Raw genomic sequence first — 20,856 nt, forward strand, 5'->3', positions numbered from 1 at the left:
ATCTTCCTGCTCTTAACAGATTTTGATTGTTTTTTATTACTCACATCATTTAACGATTACATCATGGTATTTCTCAGTCTTCCTAGACCACATTCATTAAATTAAAGGGGAGAAGTATGCTAGAAGCAAAAAAATAGTAGTAATCCAACATCTTTAAAATGTTGTATCTACAGTCCACAAGCATACAGTCCACACTATCTTCCATTATCATTTTTCTGGCTTTACTGAAATGTTTACACATATTTTCCAGTGAAGCTAGAAAAAACTTAGTGCATCTTTCATATAGAACAATTCAACTGTCATATCCTTAAGCTTCTCTTGACATTCAAAGTGTACAAATATCTGCTTAATACCATTTAAGTTATTTAATTCTATGGTTTCCTTTTAGTGTGATTTTAGGCTAAGTAGGAGCAAAAAAAATAGTTTGCTGTGGAATCAGTTGGTTAATGCTCAATATTATGAAGTCAGTTTATTTTTATTATTTAGCTTAAATAATTTCAATAATTCACCATAGCTACTCGTCATTTCTTTTAATGTATTAAATATGTTGTGCTGAGCAAAAGACAACATTAAAAATTACTCTTGTAATTATACAGCTATGCAGTATATTTTAAAGCAGTTCTTTAAAGTTTAACTTATTAAAAAGTTTTTGTTTATAGGAAGACATAGTAAAAATAGAAAGGGCAGAGTTTCTACAAAACACGTCTTCTTACTGCTCTCCTCTTATGGAGTAAAAATAAACCAATAAGTAGACTCAATTGTGCCTATCACAAGCCCAAGAAGTACATCAAGTGGTTTGTTTTCACATTGTTATCACTGTTTAATTTGTTTAAAGATTCTCGGTAGAAAGCTGTAATTCCTTAACTATCCTCAATCCCATATTGGGTTTTGTTAAAAATCTTTAGTGTTATCCCCTACTCCAAAAAAAAATTTAAATAAATACATGCACATGCGAGCACGCATATAGACACACACACATGTTACACATATATGTTACAGGTGTAACTCATGAATACATTATGTTTGTGTTAGGGTAGCAATTTTTTTTATCCTAACAGGCTATGGTGAAATTCTTAGTCTAAATTTAATTGGAATCCAATCATGTATTACACTTTTCAAGATCACAGTCACTCTTTGTAACTGTATAGCAAGTTTTTCACCAACATTTTTATTAAGTAATAGCCTAATGGATTTGACATTGCATTAATTTTCCTTTTTCCCCTAAGTTAGAAAATTCCAATCTTGAAAACTTGAAGTATAGAAAGTACTATTTTAAAGCCATTCTTTTCATTATTTGCACCTGCATTCTTTTATATAACTGTCATAGAAGGATAGAAATCAATGTTTAGTATAACAGAGATATTTGAAGTTTCATTTAATATTGTAGCTTTTGAAAAACATAAATTGTAAAAAGAATAGTTGGGGGAAAAGAAATAAAAACAAAACGAATTTGCCTTCGGGGAAATTACAGTATATTTTATCTATAAGTTTAACAAAATCATTTTGAAAAGTTTGTCTTAATTTGGAATCCTGATTAATTTTTCAAAATATTGAAATAACTATCACAATTCATTATTATCAAGTTTAAATTAATAATTAGTAATTAAGAGTTAGTTTACAGTGCAAGTATAAATGCAAAACAAGTATATTTATAAACATGTACATCTATATCAATCCAGCAAACTAGCCAAATAATTATACGTATAGGAAATATCCTAATGTGTGCAATTGAGCAATATTTAATCTTGAATGAAAGCAAGATGCATGATGAGTTTAGTCATCTTCAGCTGTTTTACTAGGCGATGGACTGCCATCTATTGACTCATAGTAGCCCTCACACGTGAATGTGGCGTCAATCAGGGCAATGACCGAGTAATAAAGCCCAGGTTAGAACTGCTATTGTATATTCATTTAAACCAATCTTCTTAAAACTGGATATTTCTACACTTAATCATTGATTAATTTCTTTTTCTAACCCAAACATGCCCATTTCTTACCCAAAATGAACTATGCTTTTTGAGGGGAGAAATTGATTTGTATATCTAACTTGGAAATGTCTACATTTAAGAAGTTTTCTATTGCTTTTATCTGACTCTCAATCAGTGAGAATAGAAGGACATTTGCACAACCTAAAGTTTAGCTACTACAATTTAAGGTCTATCCAGGAATCACTTTCTTTAAAAAAAAAAAAAGTCTATAGGTTAAACAGAGTTTTATTTCTCAAACACATAAGAAAGATAGTAAGTTGACTGGTGTAAATGGACCTGTGAAATCAAATCAAATCAAAAATTCCTTAAAACACATTTTCCTCATTCTGAAATAAGAGGAAAATTAAAAAAGAGAGGTGTTCACTATTTTCAGCAATTTCATGAGATCAAACAGTCTCCTTTACAACTTACATGAATAGAATAGCTTTTTAACCAGACTTGACTAGACTTAATTAATTAAAAAAAAGACCATCATTCTAAACGGTACATGCTAATAAAACTCTAAGACACTACATATATTTTTGTATATGTACATATGTATCCATATTATAACAACTATTTGGCCATGTCATTTTTCTTTATATATTTTAATGGCTATAAAATTATGTCATGTAATTTAATGACTTTAGATTATCAATTTGGAGACCGTCATGGGAAAAAAAAATATATGATTTTTATTTAGCAGTTAAATAATTTCTCCAAATAGTTTATGTATTTACCTCCTTCAGAAAATGTTTAGAAAGTTTTTTAAATCTTCAGTAATATAGCACTGTTCTTATATCTTAATTTGTTACATTTTCAGATTTTGGTAAAGCCTAACTTTGAATATTCTTTTTCATCTTTCAGATAACTCATTCTAGATAAAAAAATTTCCCTCTTTAACTATTCAAGAAGGAAAGTCCCTTCCCCCATCCCCTGTCATTTCTAGTCTCATTTATATTAAAAATCCTAGGCCAAAATGGCCACCAACAGAGTTTTACAACCAGCAGAATTTTTAACTAGTAGAGGCTATAATTTGACATGCTTTGGACATTTTGTTAATCTTGTTTTTAATCTGCTTAAAAAAGTAACCAAGAGTTTGCTATTTGGGGTCCCTATGTATTAAGAACCAAAAAGGACAATACATCTTTTATGTTTAATTTTGCGCTTGGATTTCTTTGTGTGCATTGTTAAAATGTGTTACAACCTACTACCTTTTATTTTAACTAAAAGTTTAAACAGGAAGAAAATGTAACCTTTTTGGAAGAATTAAGTTTTAAATGTTTCTTTATGTGTAATGTTTGGAATGCCTAGAATTCAAAAAGTAAAATACTTGCTCTCAGGGACATGGAGAGGAGTAGTTTCCTTGTCTTCCTTTCTAGTCTAGGAAAGGCTTGTAACCTGAGTTTACTAGTAATTAATAGTAGTCTTACCTGAACCAGTTGAATGCCAGAGTATATCTTATAGACAATAATTAACAATATCATTCCATCTTGCCACTCAGTTTTCTCTCCTTACCTGGAAACATCAATTTAGAAATGTGTTTTCTGGATTTTCACAGTATGGAAACAAATGTTACTCCCTGAAACATTCTCTGCCATACCATAGAATAGGTAACCCTAAATGTCAAAAGATTTAAATTTAATTTTAGAACTATGTTTTACAATCCAGAAGGAAAGACTAAGAAGGTGGAATTTGGTTATGAGGCAATAGCTGTACAAAGGGCTTTATCCTGGAATTATGACGTAAGGGTGGGTAACAATTTTCTACCTAATACTAAAATGGAATATATTTTACTTAACTTAAAATGAGAAAAAATTAAAGAGTCTAAAAGAGTTTTACAAAGTCAGCCTCAAGCCAGAACCTTTTCTTTTCATGGACAAAAATTTTCTGTCTCTCTCTCTTCATTGAATATATGTTGGGAATCCTAAATCTCAGAATCTGAGAGCTCCTCGGCTACATAAGCAGAACTGCAAAACCTGCAAGAACTCCATCCACACAGTAGATATCAAGAGATAGGACTTTCTTGTGTGTGTGTGTGTGTGTGTGTGTGTATCAAAGGAAATAGAACTGGTTACATACTGCATTTTAAAATGTCAACTACCTCCAAATAGAGTGAGAATTAGGCCTCACTCTATTTGAGAATTATTTAAATAAACTTTTTCTTCATACGTTTTTTTTGAGGCCTGGCATACAAATTATCACAAACTAAGACTTTATAAATTCACCTTGGAGGCTCTTATTTTTGGTTGTTCAATTCACTTTGCCAATTTCTTTAAGAACTGGGAATACTCTTGTTTAAATTGTAGGGTTTTTTCCTCTCTGTCTTGAATCACTGTGGTTAAGTGTTGCTATTAAGATATTACATCTCTGTCAAATTTTCAGAGTTTTAGTTTTTATTAAAAATGCCCTTGGGCTTCCCTGGTGGCGCAGTGGCTGAGAGTCCGCCTGCCGATGCAGGGTACACGGGTTCCTGCCCCGGTCCGGGAAGATCCCACGTGCCGCAGAGCGGCTGGGCCCGTGAGCCATGGCCGCTGAGCCTGCGCGTCCGGAGCCTGTGCTCCACAACGGGAGAGGCCATAACAGTGAGAGGCCCGCGTACCGCAAAAAAAAAAAAAAAAATGCCCTTAATACTAGAACACTACTGAGGTGAATATAATCATGCTCTGAGGATTCAGATGGTACATGACTATTTTGTAGTACCTCAGGGCCATATTTCCATTGTAGTACTTATAAAGTAAATCACTGTTTCAAGTTACTTTGGTGTCTGAATAAAAAGAATTTTCTGAATAATCATTGATAACTTATTTTTCTAAAACTCCATCTATGATAACAGAGATAGAAATACATTTGAACAGTGACCAAAATTTTTAAAGATTTTTTTCAAATGGAAAATTTATGTGAATGCTTTAATATTTATTTAAACATTCACCTTGGTCTTAAAGAATTTAGTGTCAACATTTTGCTAATAATTTTTTAGTTCAGTCTTACCATGTTTTGAATTTAGTGTAAAAGATAATTACTACATTTACAGAATAGGTCAGCTGATTTTTTTCACTAGCATGTTGGACCACATTTGCTAGAACTTATCATTGGAAGCAATTGGAAAATGCAATTTCAAAGCAACCTGGAATTATCAATCTCAATAAATGAGATTCATTTAAAAATAAATACAATTTGCCAAATCATCAAAAAGCAATTTTCTAAAGCTTCTGTAAAAGGAAGGGGAAAAAAGTGAACGTTGTGAATTATAAATGCATATGTTATTTTTCCTCTCGCAGTGTTGCCTCAGATCTCTAGACATTGTGTGTATACAAACTTGTTTTTGAATGGGAGTAGGATAAAATTATTAGATTTGAATATAGTTTATTTCTATTTATTGAAGCACATGGGAGAGCCTTCATATTTTTATTTTGTCAGAGGAATATTGAAGTGTCATCCCTTTCAGAGAGAATGCCCAACTTATTTGATTTCTAATATTTTAATGCAAAAATTAGTTTTGAATGGGAAGTCAATAATGGAATATTTTGAGTAGTTGTTTTAATATATTTAAATAATATCAAGTGCTTTAGGAAAATAATTCTAATGTAGATTTGCTTTATGAAAATAATTCTAATGTAGATTTAAGTGTTTCAGATAATCACGCGATTAAAAGTATGTAGCATTCACACAATTTAGAAAAGATTCTTTACAAAGGTTTTGGCCTACAAACAGCTGTGTTTTTGTCATTTTCTAAATCTTTAATGTCCTAATCACCCATCATTGTGATTTCTATTTATTTTTTATGTAGTACATGTTGCTAATAATAAACTAATTGAATCTAAAACTCTAACAGCAACTTCCTTTCTTCAATTGACAAAACAATCCCTGTGCTTGTGTATATGCCCCTTAGTGGCTGGCAGCAAAGTCTATTACATTTTAGACTTACATATTTACTGTATGGACTTCAAGTTTTACTTCTGTTTTACAAATGTAAAGAAATTCCTATTGTGGTCTTTATTTTCTTACCTGTTAATAAATGTTTCTCCTGAGGATGATAGAAAGATGGAAAATTACATTTGGACTTTTGTTCAAATGTAATTGAACAAAATTTTCTAACTCTTTTTTTCTTTTCCCTAGTTATGTTCACCTTTACTTACAAAGGAATTATAGTTAGTTATTTTAGGGGCAATTTCTTCTTGATACTTAACTTTTATGGTAATTAAATTCCAATTTCTAAGTATTTATAATTTTAATATATAGATATAACATTTAAAAAATATTTTCTTTCTTTTCCTTAAAAAACACATACATTATTCATATAATCCCAAAGAAAACTACGTTGTTTTTTTCCTTGAAGCTCTACACTTTGAAATACTGTCCCTGTTATGACAAAAATGAATGTAAAACAGGTAGCCTGAGAATTTTCAAGATCCGTGAAGTTTAACACTGCACAGTATATAATAAATTAGAGTTCAAAATTAAATTAGAGTTCAAAAATCTGAAATGTTGAATGGTGCCTATTCTTTGTCATGTTAAGTACACGTAAAGAGCATACAACTATTAGGTAGAATAATTTTAGCATATTCAAGTGATTATTTTTCATATGTACTTTGAACGGGTGATTCACGAATTCCTTAAATAAATATATTCCAGGTGATTGAGCTTGTCATGATCTTCTCTGGACATTTCAGTGCAAGAATAGAAGTAAAGTATACTGGACCAGTGATATTTGTATTAAGCATTCCTTTTAGTAGTCATGCATGTGAATGACATGGTAGATTACAGTAATTCCTAACAGGTCTTAAGTATTTAGGAATCACTTAGTCATTCACAGTCATGATCAACCATAACCTTTAAAGGTTTTGGTCAATCATTTGACTAATCTGCAGGAAAAGATTCATGAAAGAACCCCTTGAGTTACTGACATGAACAATCTCTCTGAACTCGTGTTACATTTTCTGTTATGGTATAAACTACAGTTGTAAACTTAAGTTGAATTAAGTTTAAGGTTTTAGAAGCAAAGTCTCTTAAAAGACTAAAAGTTAATGAATTACTGATAAACTCAGTCAGACTTTAGACTTGAAATTCATTTGCCATTTGATCCCCACATGCCAGAAAGTCATGAGAGTCATATTTTTGTACATTTGCAAATATTTTCTTCCAGCTATTTTGAGTTCGGCCGTGGTCCTCCAAGACCAACAACTCTGGTTTTTTAGAAATATCAAAACTATTATATGAAGAAAAATGCTTCATGTATAGAAGACATTTAACCAAAAATATATTTTTAGTATCTTTGGAATTAAAATAGGTCGTCACCTTAATTGGTGTACCACTACACTGGCAGATCACATTTTAAAAACAAGAAGTATTCAATGGGAATGTTCAGAAATTCATATTAGCTTTGTAAAAATAATTCACTGTGTGAATCAGTTGGTAATAAAGCTATCTCGATGTTTTAATTCCGATTTTCAAAAATCATACAAAATTAAATCTATTAGCTAGATTATAAGGTCATCTTTATAATGTGTAATATATCCATGTTTATAAATACCCATTTTACATAAATATTGTTCCTTTACATGTATTTGTGGATTACCCGCATTTCTTTTCAGTTAGGGGAACTAAGTTTTGGTTGTTCCTTAACTTCATTTATATAATAAAATCTCAATTCTCTCTTTCTTGGATCTCTCACATTTCATTTATTTGTCTTTATACCACATTTCCTTCTCATTTTACTGAAGTCCTTAGAAAAATGTGCTATAAAATTCGGCTGAAAGGACAGACTTATTTCTGAGGAAATTACTAAGGAATGTTTTTTATCATAATATAGGGGAAAAAAATGCCAGCTTTGGGATCAAACATTGGTTTAAATTCTGGCTCTTTCATTTACTAGATGTGCAAACCTAGTTAAAATATTTCCCTTCTGAGACCCTCAGTTTCTTCATCTGAAAAATGGGTATAGTGCCTTCTAGAGCTGTTATAAGTATGCAGTGAGATAATAAATGTAAAGTATTTAGCACAATACCTAACACTTAGCCTGTGTTCAACACTCCGTGAGCTCCAATACAGCAAACCCACAAATTCCTCACTCCTGTACAGATAGCAACTGGACTAATAGCCCAAACTCAGATTATGTATTGTGAAGCCTTTTATTTGCCTATGACGAGGAGATCTGTAATGCTTTTTTTATAAGGAGGAAAAAACAAATTTTTCCTCCTTATAGCTATTGAAATTAAAATCCCCACAAGCAGTGCCTTTTGTTAAAATTATTTACCTCAGTTTTCATTTTCTAGTTATTTATGCTTGTCTTCTTTCTAGAAATGTAGGTGAGTAACTTTTAATTAAATTATAGCAAACAAATTATTTTCTTAATTTGATTTGCCTAAAAATCATTATAAAGACTTTTAAGAGTAGATCACAAACATATTTACTTTCTCTTTTAGTGAAAATGACTAAATAAAATGTGTGCCATTTAAAGATATAATGATAACATTTTGAAAAAATATATTGTTAATAAATGTATAATTCTTTGGTAACTTCAGTGTCATCTGAATATAGTCATCTATCATAACCAAATACAATACTGTCTGCTAGTGGTAGAGGGTTTATGTTAATCAGATGAGAAATGAAACAAAATAGCGTATCAGTTTTTTGCACTTCAGGTAAAACTGCTTCATGGCCTTCACATGACTGATGCCAGAAACCAGCCTGATTTCACAGCAAAATGTTGAGTTATAAGAGCTTGTTCAGTTGTTTTGCAGTCTCCCACCCGTATTCTCATATAGGTCCAGCAAAAAGGGCAACACAAAATTAAGCACTTCCTCAGTGGATGTGATTGGTATTCTTTCAAAGAGCATTCCTATTCCATGTTTGTTCTTTAAGACATGTAGGAGCTAAGATGGAGCATATTGTAAAAGCAAAAAAGCATTACTTCCCCCCTTTAAACAGGTACTTACAGCTGTGGAATTCTCTACCTTTGTGACTGATGGTTAAGAGTATTTCAGTAGAATAAGCACGAGTGGGGTATGGGGAGGGGGAGAAGTATGTGTTGTAAGTCATGTGGAGTTAGGGGAAAAATGAAAATCTCAGGGCTTATTTGGATCCCATGTGTATTAGCTAATAAATATAATAAAGCTGTGGCTCTTTTATTCTACGATTTTTCAGTGATAGTTTATGTGCAATTGTATGCAAAATATATAAGCAGATTTGAATATGTTAAGCCCTGCGTGTGGTTGGTAGATGTATATTAATGTGGTTTCTGTGTTTTATAGTCTACCCCAATAAACATTCAGATAAAATATCCATGGATTCACACATGTATGTGTTCTTCTCTTTCCCTTCCCCCACATACTGTCTCCATGCCCTCCTCATCCCTCCCCCCTGCATCAAAGCTTGTGGTCGTTTTCCATGCATGTACTAAAAGGTTCTTTGTAAACCAGGCCATTTGTCCATCATTGTTTGGGGTCCAAACAGTGGTAAGATACCCTGTCACCGATCCCTCGTACTATGAATGGCAGCTCCTCTCCGGACAATTGGCGGAGGGGCCAAGAAATATTCCTGAGAGGATTATTTAACCTTTCAATTTAGAGGGCACAAAGCCTGGCTGATTAATGAACTTTCTGATGGGCGCCGATAAGCGGATCTATTTCTTTATTTCCCCTAAAAGTGATTCCTTCTCCTGTCCATATTACTATAATCTTAAACATAAAATGTGGCAAATAGATTAAAAAACAGCACTAAAGAGTTTATCTGGCTGGCAAACTGAAGGAGCTAAATTAAAATTGGTAATGACAGCAGTGGCTCAGCCTCATATATGGTTTTTAAATGCACTGTGTATTTTGAAGAGACTTATTCTCCAGTGTGACTGGTAATGACTGCTTTGGGTGTAGAGTCTGAGGCTGGCTTCTGTTATCCCCCCCACCCCCCAAAAAATGAGTTGTGTTATCTGGATGGCTGCAGACACATACGCATCCCCCTTTCTCACTGCATGGGCAGACAAGGTCGATAGCATTACAAGGTATTTGTGGCAGTGCTTGTTTCAGTTTTCAGAGCTGCCAGTTTCCAGGCGGATTTGAATTACAAAAGAAGAAGCTGGCATGAAAATTGAAAGGTTTTATCGGCTGGTCTGAAGCCTCATAGCACATTGCTTATTTATGCAGTCCATTTGCACCAGGAAATATAAAAAGGAAATACATTTTTAAAATAAGGCCATAAAGACCCAGATATGTTTAAGATGGCAAATAAAATATAGATACCTATAATATCTTTCCAGGAAACAATTTTCACTTAATGTTGCACATTACTTCAGAAGAGCATTTATGTTGCTGTCATAAATTTGTGCATTTTTGTCACTATGTAGGTAGTCTCTGGGGATTAAGAAGGAAGCCTTTGCTAACTTACTTTAAAATTAAAATAGACGGAGGGATAGCTCTGCAGTTTGAGAGCTACATTGGATTTATTTAAATAGGGTGGTAAATTAAACTTAAACTAACATTTTTGCATTCCATGTAAAATGAGCTATGGCCCAGTGAATAAATGCCACTACTTTTGGAGAAAATTGGGATACTTTTTAAGCCATGAAGATTTAGAACATTCAGGGGGTGAATTACTGTGATCCTTACTGTCTTGCATATGTTCATTGTTCTCTGCTTACTGAGGTTTTCTTCTTTGTTGTTGGCTTTTTTGGGGGGTAGGGGTAGAATGTCATTACAAAAAGAAAAATCATAAATTATAAATTTAATAGCTCCTTTTTATAAAACTTATGCTTCATTCATTTTAGTCTGCAAATATATTGGCTTTCAGATTTTGCCTAACACTTAACATTGTGAATATATAATCTGGTTGGGAGTTATACCAGCAGTTTACTTCTATTCTTATTACTGTAGCGTAGTTTTGACTTGAAAAAGATACAGTCATGTAACCCCTTACACTCTAGGTTACTTAAAATGAAGATATAAGTATACAAACATACAGTACTTCAAGGACGTCAATAACCACACTGGTCATTTGCAACCTTCAGCCCACTGGCTTGTAAAACTTAAAGAGTATCCAAAAGAGGGGTAGGGAAGAAATTACATGTACATAGGAAATATCAAATCAATAAAGCAACACCCTTTATTCTGCTGCAATTCAAATGAACACTGTTTTAGAATCTATTTTCCAATAAAGCAAATTACTCTCTGCTAAACCATGAGAAATGCAATTTTCGTTTTCACCAGTGTCTGGTACCTTTCTCATGTTTTCATGACCTAGACTAATTACTTCATGTAGTTTTTTTTTAACAGAGAAAATATCAAAAGCATACACGTCTGCTGCATACTAATGTTGTGCTGTACATTTTTTCATGAATTTTCATAAGGATTTTTTCTACATAGCATGTGTGGCTTAATGATGTAATCACCCGATAGACTAGAAAATGCTCCAAAGGAGACGTTCCGGTCTGTTGTGTACATAATACATGTTTCAAAAATCTGCCTAATTAAGGAATTACCCAGTGGATTGGGAGTCTGTTGGGTACATGGCATAGTTTTTTAACACATAAAAAATATAGGTATATCATTATATATGGTGTTTTTAATGGCATTTTTAGGATGTAGGGGAAATTAGTAGCAATGTCCACTGGAATACAATTGAAGTCTTTCTTTTCACTGAGGAAACTTAAAAATCTTCATAAAGGAAGCTTTGTTTTAAAATAGTTGCAAAGCCTTTAGCTTGAGGAGAGACTTTCTTCCCCAATTTCTCAAAGGGAAGTAATACTGTGAATATTTGTCAGAACAGTATGCAAATGGAAGGCTTTGTCTAAAATCATGGGTGCAATAGACCTGGAATTCAGATCCCCAGGTGTGAGGACCCATCCCAGAAAAACACTGAAAATGGAGGACAAGACATTAGCCTTTGTATCTTTGGTCATATGGAATCGTTTTTTGCCTTTTCAGACTCAGCTTTGGTTCAGTTCACTGCAAAACTATTTGCCCAACTTTAAAATTTCTTCCTTTGATTCCTTTAGGCCCCAGCTGTGATTTTCCTTGAATATGTACCAGTTACATTTCTGTTGGCATTTATATTGTGAACAATACCAAAGGAAAGGGAGGGCATCCATTCTTACCCTGGCTACTTTTCATAAAACTAAATAAAATACTTAGAAAACTATATCTGATCTCTAGAGTAGGTAGTAAAAATAATATCTTTAAATAGGGGGAAAAAGTATATTTAAATTCAAACTTTTGTTTTGCTCAAATGTCAAATTCATGCCATTAGGTCACTTCAACTAGTGGACTTTGACTATGTTGTCAAGCTTTTGGTTTGTTGTAACATTGTCTTGGCAAATCCTATTTGATTACTTGGGTTGAATATTTTAAAATAGTTGAATATTGGGAGGAGGCTTGTGCTATTAGGGAGTTTATTAAAAGAAGAAATTGGAAATATTTTTGAAAGAGTAAGGTAGTTTTCAAACATGAAAAGCATAATTGATTTGAGAGGTGTATATACAAATGTGACTTGTTCAGAAGGACTGGAGCTAAGCTCAGTGCTTTATCAATGTTACATTTGGTCATTAATACGTTTACTTCAAGTACTTAATATATTTGCTTTTTTTTTTTTTTTTCTTCTCGAGACCTTCTGGAAGGAAAAACTGTGACTGTATATGACATGCAATATATTAGATCAATTAAAATTTTTGCTGTACGCGGGCCTCTCACTGTTGTGGCCTCTCCCGTTGCGGAGCACAGGTTCCGGACGCGCAGGCTCAGCGGCCATGGCTCACGGGCCACGGGCTCCGCGGCATGTGGGATCTCCCCGGACCGGGGCGCGAACCCGTGTGCCCTGCATCGGCAGGCGGACTCCCAACCACTGCGCCACCAGGGAAGCCCTGCTTTTTAATATATACTCATATAACAAATTAGATTAGTAAAAAACATATAGTCTAGTCTTTAAGCATATGTATGATTTTAAAAATAAGTCTGTTTTGCGTTCACAAGAGTAGAAAATTCCCTTTAGTTAGTGCAATTGATTGCAGATTGTATATAGTAATGAGCTTCAACTAGATACAAGTCCTCATTGGATCAAAGTCAGTTTAGATAAGGGCAGCCCAAGGTCACAGAGAGAGATGCCCAACAGGTCATTTGCATAAAAAATTACTGTTAGAAATAGGACACTGAGGCAGCTCTGGCATTTTGATCTCTTGGCCTTTGTCATGGAGATTCCTAATAGTGAAGGGAGTAAGGCCAGTGTCCTAGATAATGATTAACTGTTTTAATGGCATTCATTCATTCATTCCACACTAACTACTCATGCAGAAAAAAGGGTTATGTAAAATGACATTAGAAGAAAATCATTTGTAATCGTTGCATCGGGCTGCACTTTGAGGAGACATTAGGAGTAAATCCGTGGCGTGGTAGGCTTATGCTTTATCTTCTGATATTTACTGAGTTTACTGGTGCATGAAAAGCTTTCAGCAAGAATAGCAGATGGGATGGACCTTTCATAGGTAACGCTATCTACCAGGTTATTACTTCTATATATTGATAGTAAAGTAATCTCTAAGATATCACCCTACAAATATAGATTATTTAAATGTCTGTAACAAAAAAAAAAGAAAAGAAAAAGATCTGCTTTCATAAATAGTTCATTTGGTTATCCATTGGGTCAAAGTCTTCAGATAAATCTTTTAACTTTAAAAAAAGTTCTAAAAACTACATTGATTCCCTTGCATTTAACTTTTTGTCTGCAGTACAGACATGTATGACAGAATCTTGAACTTAGAGCTAATCAGTTGACACATTCTGCTTCAAATTGGACCTTTACTGTTAATTAAAACTAAAGACACGCTCCAAGGCAGAAATATTGAGTCACAAATTTACATTTCTAACACGTTAAATAGCTGTAGGGTTTTTGTTAAATCATAGTATGAAAACTTGTCCACTGGAAATAATTATTGAGTTTTCACTACTGTATTTTCTAATACAGAAATGTTCTCTAATTAGGTAAGATCTAGGCTGATTTCATTCCTATTAAATCCTAGTACATGATAGTTTATTAAAATGAGAGTATGTAGATAGTGTTTGTTATGTCATTTACTAATTAATTATTGTGAAACAGTTTAAATTTCCATAGCACAATATAAATACTGTTGCTATTTTTATTAGTAATAATGGAAGTTTTTAACTAGTGATATTATTCAGATGAATGAACATCCAAATGTTTGCACTTCATCCAGGGGCATAAATGAACAGTGGGGCTAAATATGAAGCCTTTTGAATGAGATTTCTTTCAAAATAAAATAAGTATCAACATGAAACATGCTTTCAAAATCTTGGTTAAGAAGGATGTCTCTATTACTGGTACTATAAGACTGATTCCTATTCTCTTTGTATTACTAATTCCTTCCTGGTTCTGCCAGAGTACATAGCTAATTCTCAAGGTAAAGTATGAGAGATGCTTAGGAAGCTGTATTAATTTATTCAGCCTTTTTAATATATCAAAGCATAATTTTATACATTGTCCCTTAATGACATAAAAATGGATATAATTTCCCAAAGTATCCAAATTATTAACAATAACTAAAATGTATTGGATGCTTACTATGGGCCGTGCACTTTATATATGCATTACCTGATTATTCATTCATTAATATTTGCTGAACTCCTACTATATGCCTAGGCCTGTTGTAGGAACTGGGGTACAGCACTGAACAAAAAAACAGACAGAATCCCTTCATGTTGGGGGATAGACAAAACAAACGAGTAAAATATACAGTATGTCAGATGTAGTAAGTGCCATGGAGTTTTAAAAAAGGAAGGGAGGGAGGGTAGTGAAGCAGCGTAGAGAACACCAATTGGAGGGAGCTAGCAACGTTAAATAGGGTGGTCAGGAGGGCCTTACTAAGAAAATGACATTTGAGCCAAGACTTGAAGGAAGTGAAGGAGCTTACCATATTTACCTGGGGGAAGAGTGCTACAGACAGATGGAACAGCATTTAGTACTACTTGTAATTTCCTCAAACTTAAGCAATAAAATAATCAAATTCAGAGAAATTCTATAAAGCTTTTGCTCTGTATCCTCAATCAGTAGCAGAGATTTTCAGTATTCATATCTACTTTAAATACTTTTATTGGCTGCATAATTCATTTTCACTCTAAAATTTTAGAGGCTGTAACATCTACTCATTCACCACCTATTTATTGAGCACTTACTATGCTCTAGGTTAGGTGTTGGCAAACTTTTTGTAAAGAGCCAGATAGTAAATATTTTAGCTTGGCAGGCTAGTCAATGGTCTCTGTCATAACTTGATCCCTGTAGCATGAAAAGCAACCTGGCTGCGTTCCAATAATTTATGGACACTGAATTTTGAATTGTATATAATTTTCACATATTACAAAACATTCTTTTTAAAAAATTTTAAGCCATTTTAAAATGTTAAAATCATTCTTACCTTATAGGCCATACAAAACAGGCAGGAGGCTGGATTTGACCTGCCAGCCATAGTTTGCACACTTACTCTAGATTTTGGGCATAGGGATGCATAGTGGACTAGACGAAGATCCCTGCCCTCATGCACCTCTCATTCTAGAAATGGGGAAGCAGACGATAAACATAATAAATAACCAGTTTAGTATTCTAGAGGGTGAAATAGGGAAAGGAGGTTCAGGAGCACTGTGGCCTTTACTCTGAGAGGAGGTGATAGGAATGAACCACTGAAGAGTTGTGTAGTAGTGTGACTATCCTTGTGTTCTGAGCTCCCAAGGAGAAGCCAGAAGTGCCATAGGGGTACAGGTGGCCCCTCCTGTGAGGAAGTCCCTACCTGTATCCGTTCCAATGTCTGGATATCCCTGCTCATTTAGTTCTCATCAGCTCCCCTCATAATTACTTCCTGATTCATCTTGTCCTTTTGCGTAAGATTTGAACCAATGGAACTCTTATTCCGTAGACTAAACATGAGTGAGCGTATTTTCCTTCTCATGAATCAATCTAGAATTCTGGGCTCAGAGATAAATTGTCATGTATTTGCACAAACATAAGTAGAGAAACTTTTAAACATAGGTAAGTTTTTCAGAGAATGTGTATAATTTGGGGGGGTGAATTATTCTTTCATTGGTTATACTCTGCTAACAGTTGCCAGTTAGTTGTTGAGCCCATACCATTAGCTTCACACTAGCTTCCCATGCCACATAAAGTAAATCCAGCGCTCTTCACCCTTATTTATGATCTGGTCCCTCTTCACCTTTAGAACCTCCTTTTCTGGTCTTCCTTCACCTACTACACTTCCAAGTTATAGATATTTTTCAGATACTCAAATATAGCAAGCTTATGCTCACCTCAGGGCTTTGCACTACCTGTTCCCCATGCCTTATGCCCAGAATGCTGTTTCCCCAGTGATCACATACTTGGGGTTTTTTTGTTATAAGAAATGACCTTCCCAGTGAGAGTTTCCCCCAAAGTCAATCTGAGTCACCACCAATGACTCATTTACATAACTGTTTTAATTGCCTGCATACCATTTATTACTATCTGATACTGTCCGTGTGTGTGTGTGTGTGTGTGTGTGTTGTTGTTGTTGGTTTTGTTCATCTGTCTTCCACCACTGGAGATGTGAGCAATGATTTTTGTCTTGCTCACTTCTCAATTAGCTAATCTTAGAACAGTATCTGGCATGTATTAGGTACTCAATAATTATTTTTTGAATAGATTAATGAAAGAATGTATATAGATGCTCATGCCATGTGCCCAGCTCTATGGTAAATGTCACTAATGGAGGCATACTTGGACTTACATTTTGCTCTACTTCTCCCCTTCCTTTCTCCCATACACAGTTTGGTTTCTTGAAAAAGTCATCTATGTTCTGTTCTTTAGCATCTTTCTACTTGCAATAAACCCCTTACAATCTGGCTTGTCCCTCTGCCTCTCAAATGAAACTGCTCACACCAGTTTCAAGTTGCCAAACAACCTCCTGGCTGTTAAGTCCAATGGATGTTGTAGTCTTCGTTGTATTTGATTCATCAGTAGCTTTTGACAGCTTCTTCCTTGAAACATTATCTGTTCTACCTTCACATCCGTGGTACCACCTCTTTTGGTTTTATTTCTTTCTCTTAAACCACATAGACTCATGGTTGCAATTTTGTATCACATCAAATAATATAGTTATCTTTTAGATGGAAAAATTATCTCTGCTTAGTAATTTCATGTCTTCCCGGTGCTCTACTACCTGAACAAATTTGTAAACCGCTGCATGAGTTCACATGCTTATGTGCATACCTGTTAAAACTGTATTTAAGGGATTTCCCTGGTGGCACAGTGGTTAAGAATCTGCCTGCCAGTGCAGGGAACACGGGTTTGAACCTGGTCTGGGAAGATCCCACATGCTGGGGAGCAACTAAGCCTGTGCACTACAACTACTGAAGCCCGCGTGCCACAGCTACTGAAGCCCGTGCGCCTAGAGCCTGTGCTCCGCAACAAGAGAAGCCACCACAATGAGAAGCCCGCACACCACAATGAAGAGTAGCCCCTGCTCACCGCAACTAGAAAAAGCCCATGCACAGCAATGAAGACCCAATGCAGTCAAAAATAAATAAATAAATAAATAGATTAATTAATTTTTTAAAAAACTGTATTTAATGGCTTTTAGCTAGTCTTAATTCGTGACCCACATTTTTTATTAGAGGATATAAGGCATTTGTTGACTGTGTTTTTTGTTTGCTTGTTTTTTGTTTTTTTTGTCTTTGATGTGCGGACCATTTTTAATGTCTTTATTGAATTTATTACAATATTGCTTCTGTTTAATGTTTTGGTTTTTTGGCCCGGAGGCATGTGGGATCTTAGCTCCCCGACCAGGGATCGAACCTGCATCCCCTGCATTGGAAGGCGAAGTCTTAACCACTGGACCGCCAGGGAAGTCCCTGACTGTGTTTTTGATTATATCCCAATTGGTAATAGCTGAGATTGTAAATTCCATTTTGTATTTTCATTAGAAAACATCTTTCAGGTTATTGTCATCCTCCAGTTTTTCAATTTAGGAAATGGAGCTAAAAGTAAAGTTGTTTGAAGAAGGTTATTTTTATAACCTACAGATTATTTTCCTGTATCAACAAAAATAAAACATCCCACAGACCACCTATTCGCCACATTAAATAACAACAAAATCAGTTGACAGACCAGTTAGTTGTCCCTCTTTGTAGACACCCAATAAAGAATATAAGAAATAAACTTATACAAGTTTATTCTCATCCTTTCAATCTCCAAAAAATATGGGGGGAATTAGTTTTTTCTCCTCCTGTTTAAAGCCCATGACACGTCAGGAGTTTTGCTGTATCCATCCTTTCTCTGTGTTTTCAACTTCTCCACCTCTATTAGCTTTCTCACATGTTCAGGTCTCTCCCATTCTAATAACAAACTCCACCAAATCCTCCTCCTAGGTACTGACTGATTTTATTTTGCCCCTTCTTACTCATGCTTCTTAAAATAATATATACCTACTGTCTACTTTTCTTCAACTTCCATTCATATTTTTAAACATTTCTTGTTATGAAATATAATATACATAGTGAAAAGTACATCAAACATATGTGTACAATTTAATAAATTAGTTATATAACACACTTAAGTTATATGACACCACTATGTTCGAAAATAGAAAATTGCAGCTACCCCGAGACCCTCTGTGCTCTATTCTCTCCCCACAGGAAGTAACCACTGTCCTGGCTTTTGTGGGTAATCATTTTCTTCCTCTTCTTTATAGTTCTACCACCTTTGAATGCATCTCCTTCACTCTTCAACCTATTGCTTTCTACTCTTTCTACATTCTTAATGATTCTAAAATTCTCAAAATAAAGTTATCCATGAACAGTGCGAAATCTAAGGGTGTTTCCCAGCCCTAATCTCACTAGGCTTCTCTGCTGTATTTGACATCATAGATCAGTTCATCCATCTTGAAACTACTCTAAGGTCTATGACTATTCTCTGTGGCTCTGCGTTCTTTAACCTCTCCTTCTCTGTCTCTTTCACAGGCTTTTCTGCCTGCCCCTCGTGTGTTGTTCCCAGGGTTCCATCTTTAGCTCACTGCTGCTCATCTGGCTATGGCGATACTGTCCACTCTGGTCATTTCAGCCTCCACTATTAATGCAGCTTTCAGATCTAATCTTCAGCACAGATGTGTTTTCTAAGCTTTATCTTACATAGATAGCTGCCTGGTGGACATCTGTCTCCACCTAGATACTCAACATCCAAAAAAGACTTCAGTATCTTTCCCTCTAAATTGACTCTGCCTTCTTTTCCTACCTTTTCTGAATCAGGTGTTGACACTACTGCTCACCAGTTTACCCAAGTTAGAAACCTGAAAAGCATCCGAATTTCTCTTTACCCTCTACCTAAAATTTTCCATTTGATTTACACCTAATTCTTTTAGAGTAAATTTAAATTTTTTATATTTCAAGGGAAGCTTTACCTGAGTTCCTTACCCATCCAATGATGGGTCCTCCTTGGCACTCCATTAATACCTTGTACACACTTCTATCACTGTGCTTACATTGTTGTCATTATCTATTTTTATGTCTGTCATGTTCTACTGGGCTTTTATTCTCCTCTGAGATACCTAATACGTAACACAGTATTGGGCACAATGCGGAATGGAATGAGGAGTGAGGAAGGTGAGGAAAGCACACATTGATGTTAAGAATAAAAGAATTGTTATCATGTTACACACTTCAGTACACAGAACCATCTGAATATGGGGTCTCCACACTAAACTGTAGGAGGCAGTATTTTCTTTCAATTTTATTTATTTATTATTTTTTTATTTTTTTGGCTGCATTGGGTCTTTGTTCCTGCACGCAGGCTTTCTCTAGTTGTGGCAAGTAGGGGTACTCTTTGTTGCAGTGCACGGTCTTCTCATTGCGGTGGCTTCTCTTGTTGCAGAACACGGGCTCTAGGTGCACGGGCTCAGTAGTTGCAGCACATGGGCCTTAGAGCACATGGGCTTCAGTAGTTGTGGCACACGGGCTCTAGGGCACGTGGGCTTCAGTAGTTGTGGCATGTGGGCTCAGTTGTGGCTTGTGGGCTCTAGAGCGCAGGCTCAAGTAGCTGTGACGCACAGGCTTAGTTGCTCTGTGGCATGTGGGATCTTCCCGGATCAGGGCTCGAATCCGTGTTCCCTGCCTTAGCAGGCGGATTCTTAACCCACTGCGCTACCAGGGAAGTCCCAATAACTTTTGTTAGGTAAGTGATTCCTTAGAAATACTGCCTCCTGGGACTTCCCTGGTGGCACAGTGGTTAAGAATCCACCTGCGAAGGCAGGGGACACGGGTTCAAGCCCTGGTCCGGGAAGATGCCACATGCCGCAGGGCAACAAAGCCTGTGCACCACAGCTACTTGAGCCTGTGCTCTAGAGCCTGCGAGCCACAACTACTGAAGCCCGCACACCACAACTACTGAAGCCCACGTGCCTAGAGCCCGTGCTCTGCAACAGGAGAGACCCCCCGCACCGCAATGAGGAGTGGCCCCCGCTCGCCGCAACTAGAGAAAAGACCGTGCACAGCAACGAAGACCCAATGCAGCCAAAAATAAATAAATAAAAACCTTGAGGATATTTTTTTTAAAAAGTCCTTTTGGAAAGAATGAGGTTTTAATTTTCTTCTGACATTCACTAAATCTTCACAAATATTCATGTTGCAGACCAAACCTGGACCACCCAAAAAGCCAAAGACCCCTTCTGGACAATCAGCCTTAGTGTATTGCTACAACTGCGGGCAAGAAGGCCATTACGGACATGTAAGTTTAAGTGGAATTTGGGCATAAAGCATTCTGTTGTTCAGGAGTGGTTGCTGAAAGATGAGCCCGAGTAATTCTGAACACATTTCTTTTATAAACTAATATCCTGAAGTAAGACTTAATATATTTTCAACTGATTTACTTCTTTCCC

General features: G+C 35.3%; 1 protein-coding gene across 1 annotated transcript in view; it reads left to right on the forward strand.

Moving 5' to 3' along the window:
- Positions 1 to 20,856, forward strand: part of ZCCHC7 (zinc finger CCHC-type containing 7) — a 243,152-nt gene that overhangs the window by 212,910 nt on the left and 9,386 nt on the right. Inside the window, exon 7 of the mRNA XM_007456003.1 lies at positions 20,610 to 20,705. Coding sequence (XP_007456065.1) covers positions 20,610 to 20,705 — 96 coding nt within the window. The remainder of the gene's footprint in view (positions 1 to 20,609; positions 20,706 to 20,856) is intronic.

The sequence above is a fragment of the Lipotes vexillifer genome, unplaced genomic scaffold, assembly GCF_000442215.2.
Source record: "Lipotes vexillifer unplaced genomic scaffold, Lipotes_vexillifer_v1.1 scaffold920, whole genome shotgun sequence".
Lineage (NCBI taxonomy): Eukaryota > Metazoa > Chordata > Mammalia > Artiodactyla > Lipotidae > Lipotes > Lipotes vexillifer.